Below are 16493 nucleotides of genomic sequence, written 5' to 3'. Positions count from 1 at the left end.
CGGCCCCGCCCGCGACTGGCAGGCGTGGCGGCCAATGGCGAGCGGGGGGCGGGACGCGGACGGCCAATGGACGCGCGGGGGCGGGACCCGCGGCGGCGGCGCGCGGGATGTGACGGGCGGCGCTTCCGGGCCGGGCGGCGGCGGTGGCCTGTGAGCGGCGGGATGGGCACGGGGGGAACGGCTTCGGGGGCCATGGGGTACAGCAGCTGGGACGGTGGGGGGGGTACTACAGCAGCTTGGGGAAGGGGGATCGCGGGGGGAGTGGCCCCGGGCGCGGTGCGGGGTTCCCGGGGCAGCGGCGGCGGAAGGGTTCCGGCCACAGTGAGGGCTCGGGCGGGGGCAGAGCGGTGGGGCGGGTGTCGGGGCGGTCACCGGCGTGTGGTTCCCGACGGGCCCATTACTCAGGCACTGTCCCGGCCGCTGGGAGCAGTAGCGATGCCGGAGAGCAGGTCCGTGTTCGAGGCCGCTCAGGACCCTGAACTCCTGCGCGGGCTGACCCTTGTCACCGGATTTGCTGCGGATGCGGGTGTTTCCGAGCTGGCACCTGGGAGCCACGGTGCGTGGGGCTCCGCGGGGACGGCGGGAAGGAAGTTATTTGGCTGAACTCGTGTCCACCACAGATTTGGTGTTCTGTCCCTAGCTCAGCTTGGGTGATCACCCCGGAGCTTGGCCATGGGAGCTGCCTGGTGGGTGGGTAAATGGGCTTTTCTCGGTGACACCCCAGGGCCCCCGAAGCTCCTTCAGCCACAGGTTTCTTTGGATGGCTGAGGGGGGACGCAGGAGACTCCGCTCCTTGCAGTGCAGCCTGTGGGGCTGCCTGTGCTCAGCCCTTCCTTGTTCTTCCAGAGAAACCTACAGCACCCAGCTGTGAGGAGAAGGCCCATGGGGTCACCGAGGTGCCAGAGAGGATGTGTTGCTTGACCTGTGGGCAGGTGTTTGGGAGCCGGGAGGAGCAGGTGAGCAGGGCTGAGCAGGCAGCGTGAAATGGGAGTGGGGCTGGCATGACTGGTGGGATCCTGCTGTGGAAGCTCAGCCCCAGCATGGTGCAGCCCAGTGCTGGCTGCTTGCCCACTGCTCATGTCCTGTTGGGATCTAGCATGCAAACCTTGTATATTATCAATTAAAAGTATCATTTACTGGAAGTAAAGGGTAAGTGTAGCAAAGGCCTGTACTTGTTCAGGTTAACTGTTTCACAGGTAACTCCTTAATAACAGTGCCGTTTTCAAATCAGGACCGCTGAAGGATCCTGGCATCAGTTTAGCCTTTGGGGTCTTTCACCTCCTGCCCTTTGATGGTGATGGCTTTCACGGACCACCAAGACGCTGCCAGCTCATACATTTTTGCTCCACAGACTGAGCACTACCGTCTTGATTGGCACCGCTTCAACCTGAAGCAGCGACTCCTGGGGCACCGCACGCTGCCTGCCGAAGTGTTTGAGGAGAAAACCCGCACAGGTGAGGAACTGGGCTGTCCGCATTGGAGCCCAGGGGCTGTCAGTGACCTCATTGGGGCTCTTCTGTGCAGGGATGAAGCGTCTGCTAGCGCAGACTCCCTTTATTCTGTCCCTGTGGGGTCTTCTCAGGGTCCAGAACTGCTCCTGATCCGTTATGATTTGTTATAGGGAGAAGGGGGTGTTTTAACTGAGCCCCTGCCTAAGCATACTTGGGGATCCAGAGCCCCAAACTCCTATCTTCCAAGGCCACAGCCCCTTTGTGATATATAGGGTTATTTGACAGAATATTTCTGGGGTTGTGGGCACTCTGCAAGTGCCCTTGAAGTCACCTGCAGAGTTTTTGGGAAGCTGTTCATTGACCTCTGCTCTGTTTCACTGCATCTTTTTTTTCCTTGCAGGTGATGTTTCCAGCATCTCAGGATCCGACTCAGATAGCTCTGATGTGAGCAGTGAGTCAGAGTTGCTTCCCTCTGCCAGTGACAGCCCCTGGACCCGCCAGGTTCCCCGCTCCCACAAGGTGCTGCTGCGCAATGCAAAGGGCCAGCTCATCTCTGCGTACCGCTGCGTGCTGGTCACTGGGAAGGCAAGTCACAGCCCAGCTTTTTGGGAGAGGGACCCCAGAAAAGGTTGGTGGCACTGGGGTGTAGATGTCTCTCTGACAATTGCCTATCTCCTGTGATAGGAAGGGTGGACTCTGGTGCCAGGTCAGAGCCCCAGACTTGTTGGTGGCCTGTTTTTTGGCTCTGGGGTACTCCCAGAAACCTGCTTCTAGTGCCAGCAGAGGGGCTTGTGTCTGTCCTGGGGGCAGCAAGAGGTAAGGAGGTAATGCCATGGGTGCTAGCAAGGGTGTCTGTGTATCAGGATGGCATTGAGGACACGGTGGAGCTGACAGCATCGCTGCAGAGCCTCAGTGCAAGCACGTGCTGGGTTGTGCTGATGATGGGTGGCGGGCACTTCGCAGGAGCAGTGTTCCGGGGGTGAGTACAGGGCGACGGCGGGATTGCCCCTCTGGGCACAGTCAGCTGGAGCTACTTTTGCATGTTAATCCCACGCACACTAAGCTCTGTTGCTCATGCCTGCCCCTCTCCGTAGCCCACAGGTGCAGGAGCACAAGACCTTCCACCGCTACACGGTGCGAGCACGGCGGGGCACAGCCCAGGGCGTTCGGGATGCCCAGAGCCCAGGGTCAGCACCCAGATCGGCTGGGGCCTCCCTGCGCCGCTACAACGAGGCTGCGCTGCTCAAGGTGAGGAGGCACCACAGCGCTGGGCTCTTAGCAGGGAGAGCAATCCTGGCTGGCTCTGTCAGGCGGTACCACACTGCTGCTGGAGCGCATGGCAGGGGCGGTGGGCTCTGGAAAAGGGGCAGGGCCGAACTGAGGCCACTCTGTCCTGGATTTGTCCCTGCTCCAGAACTATGTTTAGCCCACATAATGTGCTCAGGATCCCATTAAGCTGCTTCTTTCTTCCCAGGATATTCAGGACCTCCTGGCAGTCTGGGCACAGCACCTGAATGAAGCTCAGCGCATCTTCCTCCGCGCCCCTCGTCACAACTGTGCGCTGCTCTTCAGCGGCAGGAACCCAGCCCTCACCCGAGGGGACCCTCGCATCTGCCACATCCCCCTCAGCACCCGCAGGGCCACCCTGCGAGAGGTGCTGCGAGTCCACACCACACTGGCCAGCCTGCAGGTGTATGGTGAGTTGGACCAGCCCTTGTGCCTGTGGGTCAGGGCAGGTGGGGTGGCACGGTCCCTTGTGCATTAGAGGATGCTACCCTATGGGGTGGAGGTGCTAGCTCTTCAGCCCTCAGTCCCTGGAGATACAGGGTGCTCCCTGTCCCCAGGCAATGACGGGAGCACCCTTGCTGCCCAGGGAAGGACACACCACTGGAAGATATCACTGGGCCCCCCCGTAAGGTCTGGCAGAAGAGGCAGCGGAAACCAGAGGTGGACTCCCTGCAGGAGGACACAACTGGTGAGTTGAACCATGGAGGGAGACATGACTGAGCAAGCAGTAGGGGTCTCACGTTACGGCATGGGCCAGATTTGTGGCCCAGAGGGGATTTTCAGAGTGTGGCTGGACAGGAGAAAGACAGGGTGTTCTTGGCTGAGAGCCCCGAGTGATTTGTTCTGTGTGTGTGGGGCCTTAGCCCCAGTCTTATCACCCCCCTCAGCCCCAGAGGAGGAGGAAGAGGAGGAGGAAAGCCCTGCAGGGGAACTGGAAACTGTGGAAGTGACACTGGGGACCTTGGACCTCCGGGAGTTTGAAGTGATGCCTAAGCGAAACCGCAAAAGGAGGAAGAAGAGGAACAAGAAGGTGGAGAAAGGTGAGGGGGAAGAACTGGCAGGGGCAGTGTAGGAAGGCCATGGCTGGGATGCAGGCTGGCCCTAATCCTCTTCCTCACAATGTGTTGCCTGTGCAGGGCCTTGTGCTGAAGAGACTGGACACCAGTGTGGGCAGCCTGGCCTGGAGCCAGTGACAGAGCTGCAGGGGGAGGCTGAGGCTGGGCTGCTTCCCTGGAGCAATGGAGGTAAGCGGGGTCGGGAGCTGCGATGCTGGATGCCTGCCCCATGTACTGGTGGCTTTTCAGGGAGGTGAAGAGCACATCATGCAGGTGCCCAGACCAGCTGGGTGTGAGAAGTCTTTACTGCAGCCATGTGCCTTAGAGTGAGTTGTGTGTTTGGAGCCATAGCTCTGAGCCAGGGAGGCCAGGCAGCACCTGGCTAAGCCAAGTGTGTTGGCGGGATTGGAGTGGGTCTTACCTCAGGAGAGGACTTGGCTGCTGCCAACAGTGCCTAGCAATGCCATAGCACATCGCCACAGGCTCTGAATGTGCTGAAGATCCTGCAGTACCCAAATCCAGCTAGTGAGATGATGCATTGTGTGTGTTCCCTAGTCAGACCAGAGCACTGCTCTTCCCAGTCTGCCCATCAGACTCCTCTCTTGTTCTTCTCTCATAGGAGACCCTCAGACCCAGCTCTGCGATGCTCTGTTCACTGCCTGCAAGACAGGGGATGTGCGAACACTGCGGCACCTCTTGGGTGTGCCAGAGAGCAGGGGCCTGCCGGGGGACAGCGAGGATGGGGAGATGGCACCATCTCTGAATATGGCCCACGCCCTGCTGAACCAGCCTGTGGATGAGCTCGGCCGCACCCTGCTTCACGTGGCAGCACGGGCAGGCAAGGCTGAGGCTGTGCGTCTGCTGCTGGAGGCAGGGGCGGACCCTGCCCTCAGGTACGGCTGCAGGGCACCCAGTGGTTCACAACCCCTGCTGTGGGAGTCCAGCAACTCACTCCTGTCTCAGCCACAGGAAACTGGTGCCACCCTTGTCCTGGGACAGCCAGGATTGGTCTCTACAACCCAGGATGTCTGGGGTTTTTATGGGAGACGTAAGAGCTGAACCACCCTTCTCTCTGCCATCCTGGTCTGGCATGGCACCAGGTGGGCAGTGCCTCAAAGTGCACACAAGTTTCTTGGTAGGCAGTTCCAAGGGCCAGGATAAGACAAAAGCACCATGCAGGGGCTTTTAGAGGCAAGGAGAGAATTTGGAGGATTCTGGTATAGGAATAAGGAACTTTCCCCTCCTTGGCTGTGATGTCGTGCTCTGCACCTGCCCATCTCTGGGGAGTCTGGGCTCACAGCCCAGTGGGATGCAGACACTAAGATAGCAGTGTGAGTGAGCTGGTCTCCCTCGTCTCACAGGGACAGGCAGGAGAAGACCCCGTACTGCACGTCTGCTGACAGACTGACCCGCAACGCCTTCCGCAAGTTCATGGTGGACCATCCAGACAAGTATGACTACAGCCGTGCCAAGGTGGGCGCCTGCCCTCTGCCCTCACCAGCAGGGAGACCCCAGAGCTCTCCTCTCCCACTCTTGCCATTGCCCCAGGCTCAGTGGGAGATGCTGCCTGCCCTCTGCCCTCAGGTGCCAGGGCCCCTGACACAGGAGATGGAGGCCAAGAAGCTGGAGAAGAAGCGGGCACAGAAAGCCCAGCGGAAGCAACGGGAGCAAGCACAGCGGGAGGAGCGGCAGCGCTGGGAGCAGGAGCAGAAAGAGAAACAGCAGTTTGCAGCCCTGTCTGACAGGGAGAAGGTGAGGATTGGGAAAGGGATGCAGCCCTGCTATGGCAGTGTTGATGCAGTGGGCTCTGGGCACAGCAGCTCCCAGGGGCTGCGGGGCTGAGCTGTCTCTGCTCCCCAGAGGGCACTGGCTGCTGAGCGGAGGTTGGCTGCACAGCTGCAGGACACCGGCACAAGTCTTGCCAACATCAGGTAACCATCCCAGCAGCATGGCTCTGAAGACAAATTCTCCTGTGTCATCACAACTGTTCCATGCCCTTCTCACTCCAATTCTCATTTCCAGTCTAAAGCTATTCCTGTCCATTCAATTTCCAGTAGTGCTTGTGTAAAAGTTTCCTTCCTTTCTTGCCCTGCTCCCCTGAAATATTTTGCTAAGAATGACTTGGTCCACTTGCAGCCAGATCTACAGCAAGCCAACACCCCAGCCACTCCTGTGTCCCCGTTCACTTTCCTCTGCCACCTCACAGCCAGCACTCCCTGTGCTTATCTGGACAGGGGCTTTAAAACCTTTATGGGGCCAAGTCCCTCCATATTCATTCTTCCTCCAAGTACCTCACACCACGTTCCCATGCAGCATCTCCTCCAGGGAGCGTGTCCTGGCCAGGCCACTGGGTGAGCACACCAGCCCTGTGAGACCAGAGGAGCCCCACCTCCCTAGTGCTGCTGGTGTCTTGTGTGACAGCCCAGGCAGGGAATCCTTTACTCTTCTAACTCTTTTGCAAGTGTCACCTTTGCTCAGGGCCAGCTCTTCTCTTTCCTGCAGCCGCTGCTGGCATTGTGGAGAGTCCCTGCTGGGACGGATCCCTTTCCATTACCTCGACTTCTCCTTCTGTTCCACGGCCTGCCTGCAAACCCACCGCCGGGCCCAGGCTGGCCACACATAATGCTGGAGACTGCTGCCACCTGCCAAGGATCAGTGTGGTGGGGACATGACTGAGCACTGCCTGTGCAGCAAGGGAGAGCTTGTGGAATAGCGATGGTCAGAGGGACTGCACTGGCCATGTCACTCTCCAGGGCGCCTCTGGCAAGGCTCTGGGCATGAATATCACTCTGGGTGGTGGCTGGTGAAGTTAACAACTGAGAGGTCTCCATGTGCTAGTGTGAGGGGCCAGGACTGTTTGGTGGCCTTGCTCCAGCCGGGGGTCCCGCTGCCAGCTTTTCTCATGGCTACCTCATAGGTTGCTGTCTGTAGGCGGAAGGACAGATCCTGACACATACAGACCCTACCTGCAGACACCCTCGAGGCTGTGCTTTACCTCTCCTCTCCTGGCTGCCATCAGCATCTCAGCCCTGTCACGTTAGCCACTACTTCCTCTGCCTACGTTGTCAATAAAGAGGTGCCTTGACCCCCTGGACATGGGGGGAGTCAGAATGAGCACTGGAACTATTTGGGATGAGTGTGGCATTGATATGCACATCAAGCTCAGTCCTGCATCCCTTACTCATTAGCACAGGCCCTGCCTGTCCCCAGAGGAGGGCAGGAGCTCTGCCTGTCTGTTCCAGGACCTGTGCCACTTTCCTTAGCCCCTGTGCTTCATCATCCCCCTGCCATCTCCACAGCCCCAGTGAGAGGCGAGGCCAGTGCCCAGCAGTGTTTACTCTCTGGCTGAGGTGCTGCGGCCGAGTGTCCTGTTAAAAAGGGGTCGGTCAAGGAAGAGCAAGAGGGGAGTGGGAGGTGCCCCTTCCAGCTCCAGCACTGTAATATTGTTGGGGCGGCCAATGTGCAGCACCGAGCCAGGCACAAAGAGGGTCTGCTGGGGCCCACGACGGGTCCAGTACCGGCCCAAGTTGAAGCCATTTATCCACAGCAGTCCCTGGAAGATAATGGAGGTAGGACTGAGCTGTGTCTTGGTCCACCCTTATCCCCTTTCCCAGTTATGAACTGCCTTACCTTGCTCCAACCTGGGAACTTCACAAAGGTGTCCCAGGCAATGCCAGGTGTCTCAAAGGTCCCAGTATAGAAGGCTGGCCCCACTCTGCCCCCACTGCTTGATTCTGGCAGGGCAGCATGGGGCCAGCCTTGTTGGACTGCAGTGTCTATGGCCAGGGGATAGATCAACCAGTTGCTGAGAGGCCTGGAGTTCAATGACAGGTTTCCCAGCAAGCCCTGAGATGGAACAGTAGGGAAAATGAAGCAGCAGCACCTTCCACAGTCAGGACACTTGGCAACCCCAGGGCATGTTCCCCTTGCAGCAGTAAAGGTGGGATGGGATCCCCTCTTAAGAAGCAAAGGGGCCTGGCAGCTGTGGCAGCATAAATGGGAGAGGGGTGCCAGTCTCAGCCCTATCTGGAGGTTTGAAATGAAAGGAGGACCAGGGAGCAGGACTGGGAGTGGCCCCACCAAGGCTGGATTCTGTCTCAGGTGGCAGTAGAAGGGGTGTTTGGTCACGTGGGTTGCCACGCCATCCCCTCTGGAGCCTCAGGGCCCTCTCCCCTTACCTTAAAGTCACTGGTGTTGGCCCCGAAGCTGATCCTGCCCATGTTCTCCAGGAGTATGTCCAGGGTGTCCCCTGCCCTGCCCGTTACATGCAGCGTTGTCTGCCCGTCCCGCTCCAGCGTTCCCTGGTACTCCTAAAGCCACAAGGTCAGTGCTGCTGGCCTGTGTTCAGATCCCACCACCCCCAATATTACCAGCAGGCACATAGCATCCTGCTGCCAGCCCCACCAGAACTAGGGCTGCTTTCTGCCCCCAAAGGGGGCAAATTTAGGCCCGAAAGCCACCCCACAAAGGCTCAGTGTGGTTGTTAGCACACTGGCTGTCTCCAAGACCCTGGCATGGCACAGCCCTACTCCCAGCCCTCTGAAGCACTGTCCCAGGGACTGGTGTGCTCCCACAGCCTCACCTTCTGCAGCATTACGTAGCCACGGTCACAGATGCTGTGGGGAGGAGCAGCCAGCGTGGCTGGGTCCGGGACATCCCAGGGCAGCTGTGTGTGGTACACCACAAAGCCATGGGCCTGCAGGACACAGCGCAGTGGCACAGGAAGGGAAATGGGGCTGGAAGTGAGCTCTGCTCCTCTGCCCCAGAGCCAGGGCCAGGCAGACAGGAGCATCTCATCAAGTGTCCCCCACTACACCCAGCCTCTCACCTGCTTTAGGGCCTCAAAGGGGAGAGGGAACTGGCTCAGGATGGGCCCGGAGGGGCATAGCACATCCAAGACATCCAGGAGGTCAGCATACTGCCAAGAGAGGGATGGGTGCTGGCCAGTTGAGCAGTGCTATGCTGGGGCAGTACAGCCTTCAGGACAGGCACTCACCTTCCGCAGGGCCACCCGGCCATAGGCATACTTGGGGGTGGCAGGTGGCATCGGACCAACTGGCAGGGGCTGGAACTGAACAGCAGACTGTCAGCTGCCCCCCAGGGCAAGCAGGGAGAGGTCCCTTGCTGATAGCCCCTACTGTCCTGGCACAAGCAGCAGTGCCCAGTACTGTCTCCTTCTTCCTGCCGGGTTCGTTACCTTGCTGATGACCATGCGAATAGCAAACAGCTTCTCGGTGGGGTCTCCTGCCTCTGAAAGGGGGGCATCGTAGTCATAGCTAGTAGTCACTGGTTTGTACTGGTCCTTGTAGTCAGCACCTGGCCAAGGAAGTGATGTGAGCTGGAGGAAGGGGCTCTGGCACAGCCCAGGGTGTGGAACCTAGACCCAGGCTGGCTGCAGTGCAATGGAGAGGGGCATGACCTAGAACCGTGAGCCCCTGCACAGGGACAAAAGGAGGCCCCAGGAGAGGACAAGCTTGGGTTCAAGGGCCCTTGGCTATGTGTCAGCAGGCCCCATGGGACAGAACAAGAGCCTGAATCAGGCTTCTCAGGAATGGTCAAGGAAAGCCCCCCAGCCCTGCAGTGTGCCCCTCCCTCCCTAGGGCAAGGCTCTACTCACCACTCCAGTAGGCAAAGTTTGTCCCTCCATGGAACATGTACCTATGATACACCCCAGAGAGCCCGGTCAGCACCCCTACAGATCCCACAGGGGCTAACCAGGCATTTCCCCTTCCCTCCTGCACCCACAGGCCCTGCTGGCCTGATCCCCATGGGAAGAAGGCATGAGGTGATGCCCACTCCCCTGCTGGCTGTGCCCTCTGCCAGCTGACTACTTGCATGTTGACACTGGCTCCCAGCTGCAGCATGTCCTCCAGTCCCTGGGCCACGCACGCTGCACTGGTGCTGGCATGTGCCTCGCCCCAGTAGTCCAGCCAACCTGTGTAGTACTCAGAGTTGACCTGGAGGAGAAAGGGACTGTCACCTGCCTGGAGCTGGATGTCAGGCACATCCTCCCTGCTCCCTCTTTGCCTTGCTGCCCAGTGCCTCTGCCTCCCCAAAGCCATCACAGGTCATTCCCCCCACAGCATCCAAGCCAAGCTCACCAGGGGCCCCTTCGGTTCCACGCGGCGCTGGGCACCAAATGCCTCTGTCACATTGGATCCTGCGGAGGCGGAGAGAGGGAGGTTTGAGCAGGACAGAGAAGGAACCCATATCCTCTCTCCTCCTCTTCCTCTTCCTCCTCCTCCTCCTCCTCCTCCCCTATAGTGGTACCTGGCCCAAAGTCGACGGTGGCATAGAGCCCCTGCAGGGTGCCACAGTGCAGCTCCTCCGCCCGTGTGCTGTCGGTGGTGAAGAGCAGCACCTCGCTCCCCAGCAGGGCCCGAAAGGAGCCCAGCAGATGCCGTAGGTATCCATGGTCACAGGCATAGTAGCTCCCATATTCATTCTCCACCTGCAAGCAGGGCAGGGGCTGGTACCCAGTGTGCACATGGGAGGGTTGCAGAGAGGTCCCACTGCCCACTGGGGTGAGCACCCAGCTCCCCCCTCTCCTCTGGACATCATCAGATGTCCTGACAACACCCATGTGGGTCCTGAGCATAATCTTCCAGTCCCACCATGAGCTCGAGCTCTGTCAGTGTCCCTCAAACCACAACTGGGGTGATGGCAGGTACCTAAGATTCTCAGACCTTGGATTTAGATCCAGGTCCAGAAGTTGGGAGGGATTTATCTGAGCTTTTCTGGGTAAAGTCATTGTGTACAGGATACAGGAGGCTTTTTGGGGCGAATCCAGAGATGACCCAGAGCAGGGCAGAGGACTGGGCCTCACAGCACCTTACCTGCACACTGATGATATTCCCCCCGTGCTGGTACAGGTGTGGCTTGATCTTGGGCAGCAGGATATGGAGCCAGGAGTCCACAGCTGCCAGGTAGGCTGGGGGGACAGAGGGCAGCTCAGCCTGGCTGCAGCATCCACCCCAGCCCACCTGCAGCCAGCCTGCAGATGGAAGACAGAGCAGATGGGGCAGGGTCAAGCAAGATGGGGAAGTGGAGGTGGGGGCTCCCAAAAACTGGAGAAGATGATGGGAAAGACCTCACATGAGGAGCTGGCAGGTGTGTGGAGAGGATGCCAGGACTGGCACCAGGCTGTAAGGACATGGTGGCCAGAGCCCTATGCTGAGCCTCACCGGGGTCAGAAGTGCGCAGGGTGATGTCTGGTTTCCACAGCAGCCAGGCAGGCAGGCCACCCTGGAGAAACACACATGGCAGAGAGGGAGGCAGAGAAACTGCACAGCAGCCTGGGCCCACACAGAGCTGAAATCAGCCGGTGCAATGCGGCCTGTGGGGCAGCAGCCTGGGCACGGCAGGCATGGCACTGAAGTCAGCGTGACAGCCAGAAGGGCCAACCCTGCTGTGCCCTTCCCAGACCACCCATCAGCCCTCTATGCCAGGCTGGGGGCTGGGGCTCACCATCTCCCACTCCGCACAGATGTAGGGCCCTGGCCGCAGGATCACCAGAAGTCCCAGCTCAGCTGTCAGGTCCAAGAAGGCTTCCACATCCCGGTTCCCAGTGAAGTCATAAACTCCTGGCAGCATCTCATGGTAGTTCCAGGGGACGTAGCTGGGATGAGAGGGGAGATCAGCATGCAGACCTAAGGGCACCCCAGCACGGCGCAGGGAACCATCCCACCAGCTGGTCCCTCTGCTTCTGGGCACTGGCTTGCAGACTGAGCTGAGTCTGGCAACTCAGGCTGAACTGGAAGTAGCACACACTCATGCTTGTGTCTGGCAGGGGTGACCTGGGGGTCACAGCCAAGTGCAAGTGTTGGTCCTTGCTCCCTGTGGTCAGACAACACCCCTGTCTCTGTTCCTACTGATCCCAGAAGCCCCGTGGTGGCTGTGGGCTGTGCCCCGTCAAGGCTGTGCCATGGCTTACACCTGCACAGCGTTGAGCCCGCTCATGTACATCTTGAGCAGCCGGTCCTTCCAGGCAGGGCGCGGGACGCGGGCATAGTGGATGCTGCCCGAGATGTAGCGGAAAGGGGCACCGTCCTTGCGGAAGCAGTTGTGTTCGTAATCCAGCTGGAAGGAGCGTGCCGAAGGGGAGGCCTGCAGGAGAGGGGCAGAGCTGGAGGGCTGCAGAACCTCCCCAAGCCCAACTGCCCCCTCCCACAGGGCTTCTTAGGACAGGCACTGATGGGGCTGGTTCTTGGGAGGAGCCCGCCCCCAAAGTGGGTACCGAACTGTCCTTCCGGGACAGGAGCAGGAGGGATGAGCCGGGCAATCTCTGGTGATGGCTCTTCCCCGCTAATCAAAGACCCGGCGGCTGAGCTGGTGGCTTTTGGGGGGACGGGTGCTGCTGGGGTGGGTGTTGCGAGGGCATGCAAGAGCTGGGAACGCAAGCGGGACATTGGGGCGGGACATGGGCTGCTGCAGGAGGGAGCCATAGCATGAAGAGCAGGGAGACCGATCGGCAAGTAAGGCAGATTCCGGAGGCGTCCCACCGGATCCTTCCCACCTCAGTCCTATGCGCTTCTCCCAAACTTTCCACCCTTGTTTGCTAACCTGCGTGTGCAGGAGCCCCGCTGCCAGCAGCAGGGCGAGGGCCGGCAGCGCCATCCTCGCCGGGTGCTCGGCAGGCCCGGGATGGGGGACGAAGCTGGACGTGGACACCACCACCACGTGATCCGAGAAGGCTCTTGGCCAGCGCCGGGCGCTTCCTTCTCCCGGTCCCAAGTGCAGGCAGCTGGAACAGCCGGGGCGGGACCACGGCAAAGGGGTGGGCGGTCCGACCCCCAAGGTCTGGCCCGCCGCACATCAGCCCCCGCAAAGATCCCCAGCAGGGGATGCAGGCGGCACAACGCCGCCCGAGCCAGCTCCAGCCGCGGGCACATCCCTCAGCGGGGTGGTGAGTGACAATCAAAGTGAGGGGGCGAGGAGCCTCATAAAAGTGTCACCACCAAGCAGAACCCTTCCATTGAGCTCAGCCCGCTTGTTCCATCAGAGAGGTGGTGATGGAAAGCTCGGCTGCAGCTCTGATCGGAGGGCTGCTGCTGCTGAATGAGGGAAAACGTCCCCGGGCCGAGGGCTAGAGCTGGTGACAGAGCCGGTGGCAGGGGTGTCGGGAGGTGCCTGAGGACAGGACGAGTCCGCTACAAGGAGGAGGGATCCCGCAAGGCCGACCGCGGCGGAACCGGGCAGCGGGAGCGGCGGCGCCCCGCCCGTCGGGTGACGGGGAGGGTGACGCGGCGGGTGACGCGCGGCGGCGGGAGATGACGCGGACGGGCGATGGGGCAGACGCTGTGCGTCTGCTCCCGGGGCACCGTCAGCCTGGGGGGAGCGCGGTACCTCCTGCTCCACCGCCTGGCAGAGGGGTGCGCGGCGGGCTGGGGCGCGGGGCGCTCGGGCGGGGCTTTCCCCGTGCTCCGGGAGGGATGCTCGGGCAAAGGGGATTCTCGGCCCGAGGGCGTGCTCGGGCGTGCGGGGGATGCCCGGGCACGGATGTGCTTGTGTATGGGGGATGCTCGGGCATGGGAGGTGCGCGGGCCTGGGGGTGCTTGTGCAGTGGAAGTGATGGGTGTGCGGGCCGTGCTTGGACACGGGGGTGCTTGTGCATGGGAGATGATTTGGCATTGGGGTGATGCTCAGGCATGGGGAGATGCTTAGGTATGGGGGGTGGTTGTGCATGAGGACATGCTTGGGCATGGGGGTAACGCTCAGGCACAAGGGATGCTCGGGCAGGGTGGGGAGATGCTTGAGCTCAGGTCACGTTGGGGCTTGGGAAAGTACTTGGGTTTGGTGAGGGATGATGCTTCAGCATAAGTGTGCATGGCAGGTGATTCTCATGCTGAGTGACAGGGAGAGGTTCGTCATTCCCAGAAGTGGTTGCCTGGAGCCATGGGAGTGGGGATGCTTGGGCTAGTGAGGTTTTTCATACAGAGAGGGGATGCTTTGGGTTCCTGGCAGGTGCCTGCAAGGTGGGGGGATGTACATACCTGGGGGATTCATGCTGCCCTCTGTCCCCTTCCCCTGGGTGCTCATAAATGAGAGTGGGCACAATGCCCCAACACGGATGTCACAGCCCCCAGTCCATGCCATTCTTGACTCCTTGCAGGGGCTTCAGCTATGTGGACCTGGTGGAGGGGCTGCGGGATGGGCGCTTCTATGCCCTGAAGCGCATCCTGTGCCATGACAAGGAAGACCGCCAGGCCGCTCTGCACGAGGTGGAGATGCACGGCCTCTTTGACCACCCCAACATCCTGCGCCTGGTGGCCCACTGCATGGTGGAGAAGGGTGCCAAGCACGAAGCCTGGCTTCTCCTGCCCTATGTGAAGGTGAGGGGGGCTTTCCTGGCTGCCCCACCACCCTGGGAGCAGCAGTGGTGACCAGCTACTTGTGTTTGCCAGGGTGGGACCCTCTGGAGAGAGGTGGAAGCACTGCGAGAGAAAGGGACCTTCATGCCAGAGCAGCGGATCCTCCTCATCCTCCATGGGATCTGCCGTGGGCTGCAAGCCATCCACAGCAAGGGCTATGCACACAGGTGAGGGGTGGCAGCACTGGCTGGGGGGATTGGCAGGGGCCCCAGTGGGCATTCGGTGATGTCCATCCCCACAGGGACCTCAAGCCCACCAATGTGCTGCTGGATGAGGATGACCAGCCTGTGCTGATGGACCTGGGCTCCATGAACCAAGCTCGCATCGAAGTCAACAGCTCTCGGGAGGCCATGGCTGTGCAGGTGGGTGGCCGGGGACATCACCCTGCCAGCCTGTCCCTGCTCCAATCCCTTCATCCCTATCCTCCTCTCTGCAGGACTGGGCTGCCCAGCGCTGCACCATCTCCTACCGTGCCCCCGAGCTCTTCACAGTGCCGAGCCAGTGTATCATAGATGAGCGTACGGATATCTGGGTAAGGATCCAGCCCTCTTGCCCCCCCGTCCCACAGTGTAGGGCTGCACTGACACCACCATGCTCCAGTCCCTAGGCTGTGTGCTGTACTGCATGATGTTTGGAGAGGGCCCCTATGATGCCATCTTCCAGAAGGGTGACAGTGTAGCTCTGGCAGTTCAGAACCCCCTCACGTTGCCCTCCACAACCAGGTGAGGAGCTGGGGAGGTTCCCTGGGTGGCCCCCTGTCCTGTGCACCACATGGGTCCTCCCCTCACTGTCTTTTGCTCAGGTACTCGGCTGCCTTGCAGCGCCTGCTATTCTCCATGATGACAGTGAATCCCCAGGAGAGACCCAGCATAAATGAAATCCTCCACCAGCTGGAGGGGCTGCAGCCAGCACCAGCGGGACAGGACACCACGCAGATCTGAGCCCATCCCATTCCATTGGTGACGCGTCCTGAAGCTGAGCCAGGGGAAAAGCAGCTGCCCTAATCCCTGCTGCCGTGCAGACCTGTTGCAAAGGGGATTGATGCCCTGGGGGAGAGCTGCCGCTCTGTGATGGAGATGTGTTGGATTTGGAGTGTTCTGTGCCCTGGATGCTGCTGCCTGGGCCTTGGTCTGTGTTCCTGAGCTGTGGATATGTGATCTGCTGCTAAACATGGGTCCCTTGCCAACTGCTACCTTCCCTAGAGGTGGCAGAAGAGGATGTTGTGGGACCCCTCCTGGGGATGGGAGTCGCTGTCCTGCAGCTCTGTACCCCAGGAAGGTTGCTCCTGCCCAGGGCAGAGCTGCGGGCCGGATCCGGTGCTGTGCTGGAGGGAGGCAGAGGGCCCCAATGCCCACTCTGCCACTGCTCTTGGCACTGATGTTGCCTTGTGTTTGAAGTAAAGTATGTTCTTGCGGAGGTGTGGCTGTGTCCCTGTCTGCAGGGAGGGGTCCTGCTGGGGCATGGGGAGAGCAGGGCACGCTGTCTGGGTTAAGCAGCCAAGCATTGCTGAGGGGAAGGGCAGCAGAGGCCAGCCGAGGCGGCACAGCCAGAGCATTAGCAGTAAGCAGGGAAAGTTAATCCCTGGCCCCAGAATGCTCCTATTGGGAGCTAACACAACTCTGCAGCTGGAGCCAGACACTGCTGTTCAGAGCCTCTGGAGCTGGGCACTGCAGGACAGGGATCAGCACAGGCAGGCAGGCAGTGGCAGGGTACAGGCAGAACTCCTCTGCTGCCTGTGAAGAGGGAGGTGGATGCCCAGACTGGGAAGCTGCCAGACCTTGGGAGGCAGGAGCAGTAGCTCTGCTCTGATGGGGGTAAGCAGAGTGTGGGGACAGCACAACCACCCCAGCACTGAGGACACCCCCAGCCCAACAGGCAGCCTTGGCTGCAGGGGCTCTCTGGGCTACCCATGAAGAGGGGGTAAAAAAAGAGATGCAGACAAGCAGTTTCACAGGGAGCGTTCCCCTCCTTTAATCCTCTCACCACACACAGCAGTACAGCAGCCGCGGGGGTTCGTGCCATGCTGGGTGCCATTGCAGGGTGCACCCACTGCACCAGAGCCAGGCACACCACTTGCCCTCTACTGTGACTGCAGGGGCAGGGGTGCCAGATTGCTCCCGCTGCTGCAACCACTATCTTTCCAGATGAGCCCACCTATCCTCAGGCTGCACATGGGGAAAAGACCCAGCAGCTGTCATCCTTTTCTTGCTCAGACGAAATCTGCTCTCCTGAGCTCCAGGATACAACATGGGGCCATATATCACATGAGGAAGCGGTACCCACCCCTGGCTGAAGCAACAAGTGGGGTGGGATGTGTGCCATGGCACCAG

General features: G+C 60.2%; 4 protein-coding genes across 8 annotated transcripts in view; 2 read left to right on the top strand and 2 right to left on the bottom strand.

Moving 5' to 3' along the window:
- Positions 1-110: 110 nt before the first annotated feature.
- Positions 111-6871, top strand: ANKZF1 (ankyrin repeat and zinc finger peptidyl tRNA hydrolase 1). 5 transcript variants are annotated; one of them, XM_082284938.1, is made up of 16 exons: positions 111-150; positions 406-556; positions 847-956; positions 1352-1454; positions 1852-2036; positions 2315-2430; positions 2546-2699; positions 2926-3148; positions 3325-3426; positions 3602-3778; positions 3875-3982; positions 4413-4686; positions 5155-5266; positions 5378-5545; positions 5654-5724; positions 6296-6871. In XM_082284938.1, the coding sequence occupies exons 2-16, from the start codon at positions 436-438 to the stop codon at positions 6414-6416; spliced, it is 2145 nt and encodes a 714-aa protein (XP_082141064.1). In that variant the 5' UTR covers positions 111-150; positions 406-435; the 3' UTR covers positions 6417-6871. The 5 variants fall into 5 exon arrangements, with proteins under 5 accessions (XP_082141064.1, XP_082141067.1, XP_082141066.1 ...); XM_082284939.1 differs by lacking the exon at positions 111-150 and adding an exon at positions 156-197 and having other exon boundaries at positions 431-556; XM_082284941.1 differs by lacking the exon at positions 406-556.
- Positions 6872-7127: 256 nt separating this feature from the next.
- GLB1L (galactosidase beta 1 like) lies at positions 7128-12424 on the bottom strand (the record flags this gene model as incomplete). Its single annotated transcript, XM_082285223.1, has 16 exons — positions 12356-12424; positions 11727-11899; positions 11261-11411; positions 10978-11038; positions 10630-10724; positions 10064-10244; positions 9895-9953; positions 9590-9750; positions 9411-9451; positions 8991-9109; positions 8790-8864; positions 8622-8711; positions 8376-8489; positions 7972-8103; positions 7424-7639; positions 7128-7346 (listed from the first exon to the last, which is right to left on the bottom strand). Exons 1-16 carry the CDS (start codon positions 12407-12409, stop codon positions 7128-7130), a joined length of 1941 nt encoding a protein of 646 aa, XP_082141349.1. The 5' UTR covers positions 12410-12424.
- Positions 12425-13046: 622 nt separating this feature from the next.
- On the top strand, positions 13047-15490 carry STK16 (serine/threonine kinase 16). The gene is made up of 7 exons (XM_082284946.1): positions 13047-13164; positions 13905-14124; positions 14197-14330; positions 14405-14525; positions 14600-14695; positions 14764-14885; positions 14966-15490. Exons 1-7 carry the CDS (start codon positions 13079-13081, stop codon positions 15102-15104), a joined length of 918 nt encoding a protein of 305 aa, XP_082141072.1. The 5' UTR covers positions 13047-13078; the 3' UTR covers positions 15105-15490.
- Positions 15491-16109: 619 nt separating this feature from the next.
- Positions 16110-16493, bottom strand: part of LOC309575049 (tubulin alpha-5 chain) — a 4429-nt gene continuing 4045 nt past the window's right edge. Inside the window, exon 4 of the mRNA XM_082285210.1 lies at positions 16110-16493. This exon is cut by the window's right edge and continues 1211 nt beyond it. The gene's annotated coding sequence lies outside the window, so the exon portion shown is untranslated.

This window comes from Coloeus monedula, assembly GCF_965178545.1.
Source record: "Coloeus monedula genome assembly, chromosome: 7".
NCBI lineage: Eukaryota > Metazoa > Chordata > Aves > Passeriformes > Corvidae > Coloeus > Coloeus monedula.
Note: the sequence above shows the minus strand (reverse complement) of the source record. Positions and strands in the feature narration are given on the sequence as shown.

Excerpts from the sequence above, each read along its gene's own strand:
- STK16 (XM_082284946.1), top strand. The coding sequence starts at position 13,079 with ATGGGGCAGACGCTGTGCGTCTGCTCCCGGGGCACCGTCAGCCTGGGG. Across the intron at positions 14,526-14,599 it reads GGGAGGCCATGGCTGTGCAG|GACTGGGCTGCCCAGCGCTG; the intron begins GTGGGTGGCCGG and ends TCCTCTCTGCAG. Across the intron at positions 14,696-14,763 it reads ATGAGCGTACGGATATCTGG|TCCCTAGGCTGTGTGCTGTA; the intron begins GTAAGGATCCAG and ends ACCATGCTCCAG.
- ANKZF1 (XM_082284938.1), top strand. The coding sequence starts at position 436 with ATGCCGGAGAGCAGGTCCGTGTTCGAGGCCGCTCAGGACCCTGAACTC. Across the intron at positions 957-1,351 it reads TTGGGAGCCGGGAGGAGCAG|ACTGAGCACTACCGTCTTGA; the intron begins GTGAGCAGGGCT and ends TTTGCTCCACAG. Across the intron at positions 5,725-6,295 it reads ACAAGTCTTGCCAACATCAG|CCGCTGCTGGCATTGTGGAG; the intron begins GTAACCATCCCA and ends TCTTTCCTGCAG.